Source organism: Scyliorhinus canicula, chromosome 8, assembly GCF_902713615.1.
Source record: "Scyliorhinus canicula chromosome 8, sScyCan1.1, whole genome shotgun sequence".
Lineage (NCBI taxonomy): Eukaryota > Metazoa > Chordata > Chondrichthyes > Carcharhiniformes > Scyliorhinidae > Scyliorhinus > Scyliorhinus canicula.
In genome coordinates, this window is record NC_052153.1 from 63,540,261 (window position 1) to 63,558,410 (window position 18,150).

The 18,150-nt window shown below is 43.0% G+C and overlaps 1 protein-coding gene across 1 annotated transcript; it reads right to left on the reverse strand.

Annotated features, from left to right (window-relative positions):
• Nucleotides 1-503: 503 nt before the first annotated feature.
• vldlr (very low density lipoprotein receptor) lies at nucleotides 504-16,929 on the reverse strand. The gene is made up of 19 exons (XM_038804670.1): nucleotides 16,709-16,929; nucleotides 13,303-13,422; nucleotides 11,363-11,485; nucleotides 10,743-10,865; nucleotides 8,348-8,719; nucleotides 7,575-7,697; nucleotides 7,386-7,508; nucleotides 6,679-6,798; nucleotides 6,330-6,455; nucleotides 5,983-6,154; nucleotides 5,284-5,505; nucleotides 5,062-5,180; nucleotides 4,843-4,982; nucleotides 4,607-4,748; nucleotides 4,342-4,491; nucleotides 2,411-2,479; nucleotides 1,775-1,852; nucleotides 1,332-1,501; nucleotides 504-951 (listed from the first exon to the last, which is right to left on the reverse strand). The coding sequence occupies exons 1-19, from the start codon at nucleotides 16,776-16,778 to the stop codon at nucleotides 916-918; spliced, it is 2,598 nt and encodes an 865-aa protein (XP_038660598.1). The 5' UTR covers nucleotides 16,779-16,929; the 3' UTR covers nucleotides 504-915.
• Between the last annotated feature and the right edge of the window lie 1,221 nt (nucleotides 16,930-18,150).

An 18,150-nucleotide genomic window follows, 5' to 3' on the forward strand; every position in this document is an offset into this window, starting at 1 on the left:
ACAGGAGGCAACCATTTGGTTGCTCAAGCCTGCTCCCAGTTCAGGATCCTGGCTGATTCTACCTGCTGCTGCCACCCCACCCCCCCCTGCTTGCAGATGGAGAATCTTCCACAAAGTGTGACCCACCACTTGGAGTGAACAATTCCAAGGAGGTCTTAACCTTTCCCCAAGGCAATACTGAAAGTTCTGAACTGCCTCCAATGTAACCATCAAGGTGTACACAGTTGCAGGTCCCCTGTACAGTGGGATATACTTGTGGACTGCAGAATACAAAGTAATGCAGGCTCTTGAGCTATCCTTCACACATCAGTCCCCCATAAGCATCTTGCTTTTATTCTGCCATTTCTTGTGGCAATCCCCCTACCCCCTCAGGTCATTAAAAACTTGCCCAACCTGTGGGTTGCCTTTTGGAAAAATACCGACTGTCCCCTTTTACAAAATCGAATGAGGACACATGTCTGGCTATAGTTCTGTTCTGAGAAAAGGGCCAAAATTCAACCATGTGCAATTATTCATTTTATTTCATTTAACAGTATTGCTTTCAAATGGCAATTATGTTACAGAAATTTGTCAGTCATATAAAAATTCTTACAAACCCTTGGCAGTTTGGCATCAGTTGTCCCATTTTACCCCAACCATTGCAAAAGGTTATTTACAGCGTATTCAAAATGCTCAATACTATTTACAAGTTTTTACAGAACAGTATCCAAGTTGCATTTCATCACCACACAAAAAGTGCTTGCAAAAGTCAATTTAAATACTGAAAGATTGAGGAATAGTACCAGTGACTTTAAATAAATACGTAGTAGGGAAATATGTAGTAGGAAATACTGTCCACAAACCATACTACAGTCTTGTTGATGTGTCACTGTGCTGAATATCAAACTGGGTTGATGGAAGACTCCAGGAGAAAGATCAAGCAGAATCATCTTCTGTGTTGACAATGGAGATCTAAAAATTTAAAAAGCTCGGTTATTTTATATATGGGGCAAAAATATAAATGGTAAAACTATGGAGACCAGCATTAAACCACAAATTAGGAGACAAGTCAGAGGCACCAAGCTACAAGCTCTGGGGACATGGACCCCAAGTCCCACAACCAGTTTGCAACCAAGGGTTAAATATGTTATTGTATGGTTTTGTCCAAACCCAATAATTAAATGCCGAAAAGGTTCAGGTCCTGCACCATGGAAGGGATCTTTTACAAGTTGCAAGCGGTTACTGGCGTTATGTGAACACGACTGGTTGAATGTTATTTGGGTGACCTTGGGTAGGCCTCCAGTTAAAATTATGGAGTAAAGCATCAAGGAAGAATATCCTACATTACTTACTGCAGGGTAGGTATGGCCTACTGCTTGGCTTTGCTTGTTGAGATCAATATTTAAATCATCTTCAGTAGTTTTCAAGTAGACAGGATTATCAAAGTTCATACTCTTGGTGCTCTTGTTTTGCCAGTTGCGCCATGAAACATAACCAGCCACACAGGCTATTACCAGTAGCACTGAAATTAGAGAGAAAGATATTGAAGCAACAAACTTATCTGATCTTCAGACCAATTGTCCCCATTAAAGGAACTGACGGTCAGTCATTAGTGGCAGGAACACACACACCCCACACACACACGGGGTGGGTCAGGGAGATGCTGAACTTGGCAGTTGTACTGAGCCAGCACCAATAAAGTTATGGTTACTAATACTCATTTTTTAAAAAAAAGGTGGCACATCAGGCAATATTGACAATTCAGGAGCAGAAATTAAAATGGTGCTCTACTTACAAACAGGAATTATAATCCAGACAGCTGCTGATCCTTTCCCAAACTGGCTCACTTGAAGTGGAGTACTCAAATTTCCATCTGCAACAGTACACATGTTAATTCAGATGTACAAGGTTGGAAAATAATTTGATTAAGCAAGGTGCTTAAATACTGGTGACCAGACAATTACTAGGTACTTGCCAACCCATTCCAGTCATCATTTTGGTGATGAGGTATCTCCCAAATGGAGGTCGGTGTATTATTGAATGGTCATTTGACAGGCAGCCCAAGTTTGGTTGAGGGTAGTGGATCTGCTCTGAAGGAACAGATTCCTGCAAATGAGTTAGCTTCTTACCATTAAGAAATTTGGCTTTGGCTCTGTTCCCATTAGTAGTAGGGCCACACAGGAGCACTTGGGTGATTCAGAGAAGACAAATAAAGGTGCTCCCTTTCTAGTGCACACAAAATTTTATCCTGCTTCATAACGACTAGTTAGTGCAGTTTCTCCTTTCTGGGGCATTGTGAAATGCATCACATCACCCACATTAGATACACAGCATCGGTGAGCCTCAACCAGAGCATGCTAGGAGTAGTTAATTTCCCCCACCCCAAAAATCAATGCACTAGTATGGTTAGATACCAGTAGAATAAAGTTACCTCGAGCACCAGGCAGGACAGTTGGGGGAGCTGAAGAGAGAATTAGTGTACGTCCAGTGCCTGCAGTTCCTGGGAAGAAAAAAAAAGGGCATGTTAAGTTCCAACTTGAGTTAAGGTATTGTCACATGGACTGAGCAATACCCTTACTGAATGTATCTACTGTATTGGTGACCATTTCACATCCATGCCCAGTCTTCAAAGAGGGCACCCTTCTACTGTCCAACTGCTAGATCTCTTCAGCTATGCCATAAACATGTGATAGCCTCACCTCTTGTACCAAAGCAGTGCAGGCACCAAGTTTCACAATACCAAATGAAGCCCTGCAATCTTGCCACATTGCAGTTCTCAAATATCCCAATTTGTGATGTGAACCCATCAGTGCAAGAACTTTGCTAGAATTTGGCCTCCCAACACAGCAGGTGTCAATTGGCTGAAGGTGTTGGAAACAAAGGCTATGGGCCCTGGTTACAACCTAGTCTACATGTCCTGTTCACAAGGCAGAACAAATCCCAAATTACTATTCAACAATGCAAATCTGAGGGGTTGTTCAGAGCTAACAAGTGGCACCTTTCGACAAGGACAATAAGCCCAAACATTTCATCTTCCTTGACCACTACTTAAAGTTGTGCTGTGTTGACATGGGAAGGAGGTGCATAATATCCAGGAATGTGGGAGATTACTACACAGACCAGAAATTGTAACCTGAGCAGAGATGTCAAGTAGGGAGGGAAAGCAATGCTTGGAACAGTGTCTCATGGAGGAGGGTATGAGACTTCTGTAGCAGAGAAAGTCCAAAAGGTCCTGAACTTAATGTCTGGAGGAGAACTTGCTGCAAAAAAGACAATTGTGTATCCAAGACAGCAATGATCAGAATTGGGCTCGGAAAATTTACATATGGACTGTATTTAAAGCCAGAGAATTGGGCAAAGTCAAGGAATTGAGAGGAGGGACACTAAAGGGCTCTCAACACAAGACCACATCATCCATTTATTGTTAAAACTAAACATATGCATGTGCACAAAGACAGACCCAAGACAAGGAAAAATTAGTAAGAAAGCTACCTACGAGAGAAGAGTTTCTAAAGATACCAATTGGTGAGCAAGTGTAGGGAATCATGGAAAGGATATGCAGATGACTTGGTATTTTGCTTTGGCCTTCCAAATGGAACGGTTCCACTCATGTAACACATTTTAAAGAGAAGACAATCAGGAAACCGCAAGGCAGGCAAGTCAACATGGTTATTGGAGTTTGAAATTGTAATTTGTGGTCAAGGGGAAAACATGACATGGACAAGACAAAATAATAAAAATTGGTGCTACAGAGATCAGTGCTGTTGCCTCAGGAATGGTTGTGCTGTTGCCTCAGGAATGGTTGCGAAATTAAGAGGACAATATAGGTTAAGTGAGTGGGCAAAGATGGGGTGGAATGATGAAGACAGAGCTCGAGATGCAGAGGGATCTGGATGTCACGAGAGGTTTATGTGCAGGTACATAAGTTACGAAAGCTTGCTCATCATGTTGCCAAGTAGAGGTGCTTCAGTTACACAGAGCATTGAGACTCCACACGAGTACCGTGTATAGTATGGGATCCTTAAGGATGTAAAATGCACTGGAAACTAGCATACTAAAATCAACACTGGAAGTTTTTGGTATAGACTAGGCAGGTGACAGGGATGTCAATTCTTCAAGAGAATTAGAACTAGGGGGTCATCAGTTTAGGATATGGAACAATTAGATGGTGTGGGCCTCCTGAACGGGGAACAGGGGGGGGGTCCAAGGCAGAGTTAGAGATTCTGGATAACATTCATAATCTCATCATGGATAGGGAGGAGAGGTTGCAAATTTCAGGCTAGAGGGACTCTCAATTCATTTTAATGGCTGCATATGAACAAGGTCAATTACTCAGTAAATGACTAGAAAATTCTTGCCTACCCATTGTACATTGTTGACCATCTTTTGCTAGCTCCATTCCAGATGGGCATACACAGGTGTACTTTGGTGAATGGTTGTTAATTTGAGGAGCAGGTAGACACATGTGGTCACAACCTCCATTCTGCATTCTCTCATTGCACCAGTTTTTCCCTGCAAAAGAATCACATTAAATATGCTTGACACTTTTCATGGTCTGGAGAGATGGAATCAGTAAATGCTTCCCAGCATCTGCAGTAGAAAATACCTACTGTAGAAAGATTCATACCTGATGGCTGTACAAGTTCATGATAAACTATGATATCTTGAGGTTCATTAAGGTTTGAAGCAAGAAGGACCACATCTAACCCGGTGAACTTGTTGGCTCCATAAATAGCTTCATTTTCTCCATCAGTCCAGAATACACGGTCCTAAAAACCAGGAGTTATAGATGGCTAAGTTAAGCCTATTGCACTTAGGACAACAGGAGACAAACAAAATATGCCACAGGAGACAAACACTTACTTCAAATACAGTAACAGCAAAAGGATGAGCAAGGTAGTCTGGTGACAAAAGAACCCTTCTTCTATCTTGTCCACTTAAGTTCACACTGGACAAGGTGTGCATTTTTGAGTCAACCCAATAGAGACGGCTTTTTATGAGATCTGTGAACAAAGACAAGCATTAGCTTTGTGGTGGTGGGGCAGGAAATAAACCAAATTCAGACCCAACCAAGAAACTTACCAAGTGTAATGCCATTTGGCCATTGAATATTTCTGGTAACAAGGAGTTGTCGATCCACGCCATTCATTCCTGCTTTTTCTATCTTTGCTGGCTCACCCCAATCTGACCAGTAAACAAATCTGCAAGGAGAAATTACAGGGCCAGTGAATTTGGAAAGTTAATTGCCTCGAGAAGCTGGAGGTATTCTACCATTATAAAAAAAAGTGAAATTTCAATGTGTACCCAGTTAGTGGATCTACAGCTATGGACGCTGGTTCCCTTAGATCAGTGTCAAAGAGAGTCTTCTTTTTGGTTCCATCAAAGGTAGCCACAGATAGTGTTTTAAAACCCAGATCGGTCCAGTAGACATTCTTGTAAATCCAGTCAACAGCAATACCCACAGGGATTCGCACATCACTAACAATTCTAGAGTGGCCATCTGAACTCCGTTGGTCCACAGAAGTGCTAAAAGAATAAAAGTGGGGTTCAATGCATAACACATTACTATCAATTCATCAAGTTGCATTGTAGGGCTCCCTAGATTAGCAAAATTGAGAATGCTCATGGGAAGAGAAATTGGGCAACAAAATCAGGTAGTGGTAGGATTGGTTTAGATCAGTTGGCTGGACAGCTGGTTCTTATTGCAGTAGAGAAACCCATGGTCATCAGGACTATGGCGATTTTACTTGTGGGATAGAGTGGAGATCGATTTTACTTGTGGGATAGAGTAGAGATCAAAACGGTGGCGCAGCACACAACCAAACATTAGGGGGCATTGCAAATTGAAAGATTGCCAAGACATAGGCTCATTGCGTGTCAATGTATGCCACTGCCAGAAGTATGCCAATCAGCTTTGGGTACATTGTTTGTCAAGATGGGGAATTCTAGGGAGTTTGTTTTGAAGTCTACACAAGTCAGAACCATCCAGAAGCCTTCAGTTACCTGAAAATTGCCCGTTGTCCCAAGTCAGCCCAGAAGATTCTTTGTGCTGCAATATCTGCATCTAGTGCTACAGTATTTCTCAGCTGCTCAACTACTCCAGTATACTCCTTGTGCTCAAGTCCTATTTTCCTGATGTCACGACGGTTAGTGAACATTAAGTAGGGTTCTTTACCTGTGTTTTAAAGAGAGTTTGTAATCAGTTTGAAGCCACTCACTCAAAGAAGAGTCATATCCTATTGTGAATTTCCCAAAGTTAATTTGGGTTCACTCAATTTCGTGCTACAAGATTTAAATTTCCAGCCATCACTGGAGATCCTGGCAATTTTGTATAACCAAGTTATTCTTACCTATTGCCTTACAAACTCCATTAGCTGGGTCCATCTGATATCCTTCATAACATTCACATTTAAAGCCTCCTTTCAAGTTGATACAAATCTGACTGCAAACCCCAGGATTTTGACATTCGTCGACATCTGCAGAGCAAGTGCAACAAGTTCTTTAAGATTCAAAAAGTATGACAGCAGCACTGCTGCCTCATGGTGCCAAAGTCCCAGGTTTGATCCTGTCTCTGGGTCACTTGTCTTTTGTGCACATTCTCCTAGTGTTGCATGGGTTTCACCCCCACAACCCAAAGATGTGCAGGGTAGGTAGATTGGCCATGCCAAATTGCCCCTTATGGAAAAATGAATCATTTACCTCCACATGTTTTTCGGTCAACTAGTTGGAAGCCAGCAGGGCAATCACATTCATAACCAATGACAAGATCTCTGCAGATGTGAGAGCATTCTCCATTGTTCTCTAAGCATTCATTCAAATCTGGTCAGAAGAAAACAGATACTAATCAGTTATCAATGTTAGCTTAGCAGGCAAGACTGAAGTCCATGGGCTGGTTGGAAGCTTGGTAATGGGGATTAACAAATGGCTCATCTATTGATGTTAGTTATGGTCAAGTTTTATCCTGATGGGTGTACATAGAATCGACAACCAGAATGCTGCAAGACAGTTTGAGATGCGAGATTAAAGTTGTGCTACAAATGTAAGCAATGGCATTAGAAAAAAATTGTTATTCTCAGTTCTGGCAAAGTGAAGCTATTTGCTAGTGGACTAACTAGAAGCCATTTGTTCCTCCCCAAAAAACAATGGGTTTTATGTTTGATCCACCATGACCAATACAAAGCTGACCATTGGTGATCCATGTCAGTATCAGTGAAACTATTAGGCCATCAGAATCAGTGCACGGTTCATTAGATAGCAGCCAAAAACAAAATGGTACCAAGTCTTGCCATAGGGAGTTATGGAAAGAAAGGCTAATGGAGGGAGTGATGACTAGTACATGTTAAATCAAGTTGCTCCAAAGCAAAGAATAGTTGTTAAATCAAATAATTAAAGTCAGAGCCACTTACTACATTCTTTAAGTGGTTCATCACTCCAGTCCTGGCAGTCCTGCTGTTGATTACACACTCGAGTCATGTCAATACATTCTCCACTATGACACTTGAAGTTTGTTGGACCAGTACACTCTGAAACTGAAGAATACCAATGTTAAACAATCAGCTCTAGATGGACTATAATCAGATAATTAATAGACTTACTGTTTCTGCAGTTAAGCTCATCAGTGCCATCAGTACAGTCTCGGAATCCATTACATTGCCTGCTTCCATGGATGCAGCCACCGTCACCACATCTAAAGTTGTCTGGTCTGCAAGTTTGAGGAGCTGAAGAAAGAATGAAGCCCATTGAGATTAGCAAGGAGTGAAACTTTTGCTCAGTTGCAAAGTTATGATTTTGATGGCTTGTTTAGCAGAGGCATCCTAGCAGCATGGATAAATTCAAGATGTGGGTATTGGTGATGAAACGGTCCAGCCAAGTAGTGATGTGTTGTCTTTTGGAATACTGCAGCAGAGGTAAGCCAGTCGCCAAGGAATTGGTGGATTTTGACTTGGCAAGATGAATTAATGTTGGGAATGAAATTGAAGTGTTTGCTACTCTAGTCTTTGGGCAAAAATGGTTGCAGGTTTGAAAGATTCTGTCAGAAGCTTTGGCGAGTTGCTACTGCAAGTCACTTTTGAAAGCGAAGTGAATTTGCATTGACAGGGCTGGTCCAATTTAGGTTGTCACTTTACAGAACACACTTTGGGCTAAACAGTACCCAAAGAGGGGTTGGAATTGTGACTTGGTTAAAATTGATGTGCAACTAACCAAGCTCTTCCCCATTCCACCCAATTCTAAAGACATACTTGGGTCATCTAGACTGGGAGTGCTTTGTTTGAATCCAGTGTTATTTCATGGATACTGGCTTCAATTAACAAATCATGGGAGAAATAACACAATTATGCTACTTCACTGTTAGAACTCAAAAACTTACGGCAATTTGCTTCATCACTTTCATCTTTGCAGTCAGAATCACCATCACAGTACCATCGGCGATGGATGCATTCACCAGAGTCACATCGCATCTCAGCAGCAGAGCATGTGATGAGGGGAGGAAGGGTGCGCCCACATTGTTCTGGAGATTCATCAGAGTGGTCAATGCAGTCAATATCACTGTCACACACCCATTGCAGAGGGATACATTCGGAACTATTGCACTGAAATTCATGTGGGCCACAGGTTGGTGGTGCACAACCTTTTTCATCACTTCCATCGCCACAGTCATCTTCACCATTGCAGACAAATGTCTTGGAAATGCATCTGCCACTAGCACATGTAAATTCTAGTGCACTGCAAGTAAGAGCACCTGAGAAAAAAAAAAAACAATTTTAAACTAGGGGTCTTTGTTCATGGGATGCCCCCAAGGCTGAAATAGCTAGGACTGCATATGCCCATTATGTATGGGAAAGTGACATATCCACCTAGAGTTTGGGAATGTTAACTGATCAGGCAAGAGTTAATCAGCAAATTGCATGACAGGATATATAGTTTATTTATCCTATTGAAGTGTACAAGGATAGAACAGGGATCAAAGAACTAAAATTGCACCAGGGTTCATGACCTGCTGTTGATCTAGGGTTCAGTTGCTGGGCTCAATTTGCTCTGCAGGGATGACCAACTTGGGTCAAAGGTGGTTTTTGGAAGATATGGAGGAGGAGTCGTCAAACCTTCAGTGTTCCATTTAGAACTAGAAACTCCCTGTATGGGAATCCTGGTGCTGCCAAACCCCTTACTCACTAGTGAGAGAAAATGCAGAAAGGGTGTGGGGTGGCTGGGAGAACCAAAGGCAGAATGGGTACAGACAGAGGAGACCTCCTGTATTGGGACATCCCTTTGATCAATGGCCACAGTCTCCCCCCCCCCCCCCCCCCCCCCCCAGCCACATGTTTGAGAAGCCTGGGGATTGGCTGCACCAAAGGACCTGGAGCCAGCTCAGACAGTATTTCAAACTTGGTGAAATGTCTACTGTTGCCCCCACATGCAATCCAGCAAAACAGATGTAGAGACAGGGCAAAGGGGTACTGTACAGACAGTAGCAACTTTGGGGGAAACCAACAGAAGCTCATAGCTCCTGAAAGGGAACAAGCTCCCAACACCCACAACATTCTCCCAGCTACCTGGAAACAAATTAAGAGGACAGTAAATGCAACAGTGTTACGGGATGAGAAAGGTGGAAGAGCTAGGCATAGAGAGAGGGGGAGGACTCTGGGTTGAAGCACTGCATAGGGTGAACTGCACCTCCTTATGTGCAGGTATGAGCCCAATGCAGCCAACAGCAGTGCACTCAACTAGGTTCTTCTGCGAATAGTGCTAGGGAGGTCTGGCTAACAACATCCACATGTCTGGTGCTGCCTCAAGCTTGTTGGGTACTTACAACCTTTAGACACCATGTCCAGGGTCATGTGGGTAAGGGCACAGACATGCCCTTTAGTGGCAGTCTGGAATGTTGGAACAGACAAATTATTAAGGAGGGGCAGACACCCTAGCCTCAGAGATTCCAGCTTGGGGTGGAAATCAGCAGCATAACCCAAGGCTACAGATTGGCTGTTTGACCAATATAAAAAACAAAACTTTGCCATAAGGAATTGGAAGGCGGCTTCCACAATACAATTGTTGTGGAAGGCAATTCAGCCTCTTTAGGATCCTGGTGACTAGCATCTTGGGGGGGGGGGGGGGGGTTGATGAAAACAGAGTGGGGTCTCTATTTAAAGTGACCCCAGAATGTAGACCACACTGGACAAATGCACAGCACAGGTGCAGCTCAACTGCAAGTGGTTAGAGAGAGTCCAAGGAAGGAAAACATTTGTTTTATGTTACCTATATCTCGGGTACTTTGATCATATTGTGATTATGTGACTATTGCAAGTTTGTTAGTGTTAAGATTATACTATTAATATGCTGGTTGTACAAGTCAAATTGCAGCTATGAGATTGGATGGGCCATGGTTATTGTAGTGACTGAGACAATTCCCCTAGCTGAGGTGTCAATTATCAGTGGGCGTATATTGAAGGGGTTGGTAGAAGGATGAGGGGGACATGAGGAAATGTTTTTCAGAGGGTGATGGGTGTCTGGAATTCACTGCCCAAGTTGTTGGTTGAGGCTGAAATATTAACACTCATTTAAGGTATCCGAATCCACATCCAAGTGCTGTGATCTGTAGGGCGATGGAGGTGGTGGAACACGAGTGAGCAGCTCGTTCTCTTTCTGGACAGTGCAGATGTTTATGGCCTATTAACCCATGGAAAGCTATTCCTACCATAGCAAACTGGTGAAAGTCAAATTATGTGGCATGTCATCCAATAGGGCACATTGATCTGAGAATTACTTACCACAATTTTCTTCATCTCCACCATCATCACAATCTCTTTCACCATCACATCTCCAGGGTATGGGAATGCATTGGGTAGATTTAGGGCTACAGTTGACTTCATTGACTTGACAAGTTCTTGTGTCTGAAAGTTTAAAAAAAGTGCCTTAAGTGCACGGCAAGTGTGCAAAGTATTTGGGCCGATTTATTAAATGTTCAGGACAGGGCCATTGCTTCCATGCCCATGGATGGATTATATATTGGAAGTAAATTTTATTGAGATGCATTAAAGACTCTATGACAACCAACATTTGATGTCACTAGTCTGGAAAAGATTATACCAGCCAATTCAGCGGCTATGCTAGTGTCAAAAATGTGACCATGTAGCATTGACAAACTAGCTCTTTATGCATGCATGATCTTGGTTTGCAACAATTCTCACTAGGGCCCCCAAATTGTGACTATGAAGCATCAGGGCTGGAGCCAGGGCCCCAATCTGAAGCAGGGAGACGGAGACTTTAGATAGAATCAAAAGGTGCTGGGATGCAGAGAAGGAGACTTTAGATAGAATCAAAAGGTGCTGGGGTGCAGACGGTTTCCTTCATACTGACTGAAAATGCACATGGGAAAGTTAACACTCACGACAGACTTCTGGACTTTCATCTGATCCATCTTCACAATCAGCATCACCATCACACTGCCACCTACTAGGCACACAATGTCCATCATGGCAGACAAAGTCAGAGCTACCACAGGTCTTCTTAGCTGAGAAATAAATGTACACGAAGTATTAGCTTCATCCAAACTCCTTCAGATGGGATTGCTCAAGTAGGTATTGATGCCCTCCCATTGTTGAAACAATTCAGTGGGAGCTCCAAGAAATTTGAGCAACGAGCAGAGAAAGTTGTCAAGTTGTGGAGGTCGGGGGAAATATATAATCTAAGGAGAACATTGAGCCTTGATTGGCCTGAAGGTGTGTCACAGATCATGCAAACGTGATTAGCAGAGGTAAAGTTAGAAGGAAAATAATAAATTACAAATCTACAATTCAAAGAGGGGCTAGCCTCGTGTGCTAGTTATTTCCCCAGAAGTAGGAAATAAATCCATGGCACCATTAGCAGATCTGATTAACAGCTCATCAGTTCAGTATGCTGTTGACTAAATGTCCAAATATTTTATTCCCAAAGTGCTTTTATAGTGTAAAAGTGAAGACCAGTTATAAGGATGCTAAAAATCAGGATATTAGAGGGTTTGTGACGTTGCCAAGGGACAACATGCAGAAGAGCAATGAAAAAGTGATTCTGATGAATTGCCTCCAAGTTGATGCAGGTAGTGTAAAGTTATCCTCTTGAGGATTTCTACTGTGAAAAGTCAAGCCCCGAATACAGACAAGGGTGGCAGGTACTACATACACACAAGTATTCCAAGTTAATAAAATGAGGGCAACATGTGGCACAGTGGTTAGCACTGGGACTATGGCATAGAGGACACGGGTTCGAATCCCAGCCCTGGGTCACTGGGAGTTTACATATTCTCCTCCATGTTAGTGTGGGTTTCACCACCACAACCCAAAGATGTGCAGCTTAGGTGGATTGGCCATGCAAAAAAAAAAAAATTGGGTACTCAAGAGGAACCTACCCCTCTAAAACAGCATAATAGGACAGATCAGAGCACTGGGACAGACAGTACAAATAGACGGTTCCATGAATAAGACTCCTTTACTGGATATCCCCACACACACACACACAATGTGGTGATAAATTCAGTTCATCTATAGTGATGCATGTAGACCAAAGTGCCTTGATGCAGATAATAAACCCATTACTTTATAGTCTTGGTTAAGTTGAAGTTTATCAGTTTCACATCTGGGATTGAATCATGATATATCCCTCCTGGCTATATATCCCAAGACCAGAGAGTGTGATTTATCACCCAATCTGATCTGCCCTTTTTCCAACAGATTTTCCCAGTTCACCACTGCATTGAGGTTACTGCTCCAGTATCTTTGCAACCTCATCAGGACATTTTTATGATGCACATAAATTAATTATAAGAATATTGCTCAAAGTAAGTCTGGTTTTCGCTAATGTATTTTTTCCAGCACCTACTGCTGCAAGCAACATCTATGCTGAAGCCAGGATTGTCCTTTTCAAGAAACATCCATGGTTGACTGCTTGACAGACAAGTAGTCAAACATGCTGAGACTGATATCTATGTCACCAAGTGAAGTATTAATCACTTTGCAAGGAGTATTAAAATGTTTAACCTTGCAAAATTCATTGGTGATCAGTGGCAAACAGTTCCTGTTAATGCAGTGCCACAATGCCAGGAAAAATTGTCCACCTCTTGTAAATATAACTGGCATGTAGGGCTAGCATCAGAAGAGGGGTTGGCCAACAGCTAGAAGCATTAGAACAATGGAATTCTGCTGTTAAGGTATTATTAGCACATTATAGTCTCAAGGTCAAATTAGGGTGTTATGACCAGTACTGGATCAGTCAGCTTACCCTTACAAAGCATTGAGAAAGAACTGGTACTTGTAAACAAAAAAGTTGTGCAAGTAAATCTGTTTAGTTACTTACCACATGAACTTTCATCACTGCCATCAGAGCAATCATCATCTCCGTCACACTTCCACACAGAGGGAATACAACGTCCATTTTTGCACTGAAATTGAGACACTTCACAAGAGGCTCTTGAACCTTCAGGGAAAACATTGGACATATTTATACTTCAAACAACTTTTTACATTTTAAACATAATATTTAACATTGGATCCAGTCTGGATGTCTCAAACCTTAATGCTGAAAGTTCTATTAAACATTGCACATTCAGCATGTGAAGCCAATGGTATTAGACACCATACTGTGACAAAACAGTATTGTCTATAGAATTAGTTGACAATCAACCGACCCAGGTTTTCTATACATAGGTGTGTCAAACAGGCTTCCCAGTCAGCTGCTGTCCTCACCCAATTCTTCATTTGTGAGGAGCAGCTCCAACTAGTTACACCCAAGCAGATGGATTTCCAGTGATATTTCCATACTTGGTTCCTCTAGAATGCTGGTGCTGGACACTGTCAAGCCACCTTCCAGAAAGCTATCAATTCTGCAAAAGCTAAATGGGCCACAAGTACTTCCAGTAGGTTGTTCAGATCTTGGCCAACAGGAAGCTTTTCCCTTCCAATTAAAAAAAAATTACAGGCTGTTGGTGTAGTGAGTTCTTGGCAGTGCATTTTGTAGATGGTACAGACAGTTGCCATTTAGTGAGGGAATATGTTTGCATAAGGGTAGCAATCAAGTGAGCTGCTTTGTCCTGGATCATGTCAAGCTTTGATCACCCAAGATGTAGCCATTCAATTAAAACACAACTGATATGATTCTTAAACTAACTCCACACTTCAACCCTGGATTCCCTTACTAAGGAAAAACAATTGTCCCCATCAGTCTGTAGTAAAGAACAGATCCATCTTAAATAGGCACCCTCTTACTGTATGCCCTTTGGTCCTAGACTCAATGATCTCAGCATTTACTTGGTCATAGAATATTATTTCAGTTTAAACATTAAGACGAGGGCTGAATGGTCTCATTTTACACTAGTGATTCTATTTATCTTCCAGGTTTTAACCCACTCAAAGCTAAATTGCCCGTAGTGTCCTAAAAAGTAAGGTTAAGGGGGGGGGGGGGGGGGGGGGGGGGGGGGGTGTTGGGTTACAGGTATAGGGTGGATACGTGGGTTTGAGTAGGGTGATCATGGCTCGGCACAACATCAAGGGCCGAAGGGACTGTTCTGTGCTGTACTGTTCTATGTTCTAAACCACTGCATAACCATCTGTAGACACGTCATCCTCACTACTCACCTTCCCACCCACAAATCCCCTCATCCAAATGGCCCCAGCAACACTCCACTAGTTACAGGCATTCATCCTGAAAATGCCCCCCTTATTAGCTAATCCACTATCCCCCCTCCCCCAAACAACCATGGGCAGAGTGTTGTTGGAGCTGCAGTCACCCAAGCAAGTGTAGTGTCCTCATCACTCCTCACTTGTGCCTTGCAGATGGATGACAGGTTTTGGAGTCAGAAGGTGAGCTACTTACCACAGCACCCCTAGACCTGCTCCTGTAGCCATTAGCATTTGTACAGCTAGTCCAATTTCTGGTCAGTGATTAACCCCAACCAACCAAGGATGTTGATAATGCCACAAATACCCAAGGGGCACTGGTTATATCCTCAGAGGTCATTGCCTGGCAACGTTTCATGCTGCTGGTCAGCCCAAGCATGGATATTGTGACCTTATGATGGAGGAAGGTCATTGATGAAGCAGTTAAAGATGGTTGGAAACCACCCCCATCTTCGTGCCCGGTATGACTCCAACCAGGTAATGCTAGATACCAAGGACAGAACGGTATCCCTGTAACCGGTACTGAAGTCGGAGGAAACAGGATAAAGACTTGCCTTATCTACACGAGATGGTGTATTGGAAAAACGAGAGCAGAGACACGCGTCTCCGCTTCACTAAAAACAGAAGAAAGCGTTGACAATTCAAGTTCAAACACATCAAGTCCGCCGAGTTCTATTTCACATTTACCAAACTACATGGAGGGGCGGACAAGCTTCAGGAAGCGTTAACAAACTGGTCTGGATTGGTTATTGGACGAAATCTGTCCAATCATTTTCAAGAGGTGGATCTTGTGGTTAGAGGGCATCAAATAACAGTGAAGTAAAGCAAGCACGTCCAGCACAATCGTGTAACCTTAACCTCAAACAGCAAGGAGGGGGTTAGCAACGATCATAGCTCTAGACAATCGGGGCTGCAGTTGGAATAGTTGCGGGTGAATAGCGACAGATTTAGTGGAGTTTGACCCAGTCTAAGTGAAGCGGGCCAATACATCCGCCAAAGTAGACACCAGATTATGTTTAACCCAGTTCCCAACCAAGGTCAAATATAAAAGATAAACTGGGAATGCAGGGTAAACAGCCACAAAGTTTAATGTTCCAATTGAATCACTCCCCCTCCCCCCCCAAACGTAGAGTTGTTTTGAAATTAAAGTCTCGGGTGCTTAGCAGTTTGAATTTACATGTGGGGGTTTGATTGGAACGTATTCAATCACAGGTTAAAAACCGACAGAAGTTGGGAAAGTGCTTTTACAGACTTACGCCCAACTACTTTTATCCTATTCCCACGCCCCCGCGGCTCTCCTGACTTGCGAACTGCAGATTGCAAGGTAGTAGACCAAGACATGTCTATACCTGCTATTGGACAAAAAGTTAAACCATTCAATCACGCAACGCTAGCAGAGACTTGCATCACACTCGCCAAATGCTGGGCCAGGCACACCTCAAGTCCAGAATTTGGACTTTCAGTATATGATTTTTTTTTTAAAGTTTGTCTTAAATATAGTCAGCGCTCTAGAGCCAACTAGCGAGACCTACCAAGCTGTATTTACTTTCCAACCTGAACAACCCCCCACCATCACACCGGAGAACGTGTGCACTCGTGAAGGGTCGAACGCCCAAGAGGTTCATTTCCAGCATGCCCCCAGGGGGCTACCGACTCCCTCCATCTAATCCCAACAAGACATCGCCGCGCAACAACGTTTTAAAGGTTACCGTTGCCCTTTTAAGAGAGTGCTCCATTTTATTCAGATGTAGGTCTGGCTATTCCCAAAGCTATTTCCTACTCCGCTGGTGTGTTAAAAAAACCAAATCAACCCGACTGCTAACCGGGAGCAAGCGGATGGTACAGGAAGTGTATAAACCCCTCAAGGTTGTTGCAACAATAAGAGCCCATTTGAGATTTGCAGCTGTCAACATGGTGGGTGGAGGGAATAAAACGGAGCTCGGCTGTGGCTAAAAAGCAACTCAGTGCTACATTTCCACACATTATCCCCCCCAACCACACACACATCTCTGGGTGTCGTACTGCCACCTGCTTCTTTCACCAGCAACCACCGGTTCAGTTTATATAATGGAGTCATATATACTTACCAGTCACATATCTACACTGATAGGAGCACACTGCTAGCAGCAGCGGCAAAACCACACGGAAGGGAATCATCTCACCGTCAGCCACAAGATCTTCCTAAATAGTAACTGGTATAATGAGAGGGTTTTTTTTCCCTCAGCGAACTGAGGATAGACGGACACGCCAGAATGACGCAGGGACGTGCTTTTATATCAGTCTCTGGAACAACTGGTTGGTCGGTGTGTGCCTCCTAACCCAATTACCTTGTTAAATAACTGCATGGCAAATCCATATCTGTCTCTACTTGCTGCTTGGTGACGGGATGATGATGATTGATTCAATAAATGTAACCCCCCCCCCCCCCCCCCCCGGTCGTTTGCTGAGTTTTCAGTGTCAATTGCAATATCTGCTGACGGGTTCTCACAAAGACTTTTGATATATTTCTTTCCCATGCTGGTTTTCTGATTTGCCAGAACTGGAAGATGAGCCATGCACGCGCACATACTGGGGTAAAAGTGGAAAGGTCGTGTCCTCATTTATATTCATATATTCCTAGGTCAAACTGAGGGGGTCGTCATAATAAGTTCACAGTCGTGTTGAAAGATTGCAAGATTGTATTTAGTAAAATATTTTAGGCGTTTGGTTAGTTTAACACTGACTAGGTGGGCTTATTGCTCTGAATCCTACAAAACACTGACAACTTCTTGTGAAAGGCACTGATTATCAGATCAATCTTGTATCAAGGGGAGAAACTCCCTTGGGGCAGCACGGTAGCATGGTGGTTAGCATAAATGCTTCACAGCTCCAGGGTCCCAGGTTCAATTCCCGGCTGGGTCACTGTCTGTGCGGAGTCTGCACGTCCTCCCCGTGTGTGCGTGGGTTTCCTCCGGGTGCTCAGGTTTCCTCCCACAGTCCAAAGATGTGCGGGTTAGGTGGATTGGCCATGCTAAATTGCCCGTAGTGTCCTAAAAAGTAAGGTTAAGGGGTGGGGGGTTGTTGGGTTACGGGTATAGGGTGGATACGTGGGTTTGAGTAGGGTGATCATGGCTCGGCACAACATCAAGGGCCTGTTCTGTGCTGTACTGTTCTATGTTCTAACTCCAAAAGTTAATGCAATTTTGCAAACCAAAGGATATTGGGTGGTAAAGACAGAGAGGGAGAGACATCTTTTTCTGGTCTTCTATTGCTGTTCTAATAAAAAATTATATTTTATTTAAGAGACATATTTGCAGCCCAAAGGAAGAATTGCAGCATAACATTCGTCAAGCATTCATATATAGAAAGTAATCAAGTTAAAAACATGGAAACGTGACAATCATGTAATAATAAGAATATACAAACAAATCCAGCAAGTAACAGGCAAGTGGTGGACAGGATAATAAATGAAGGAATATTGAATTAAAATTATGTTAAAATGACAAACTAGTACACCGTTCATTCATTATAGGCACCTCAGAATAGATTT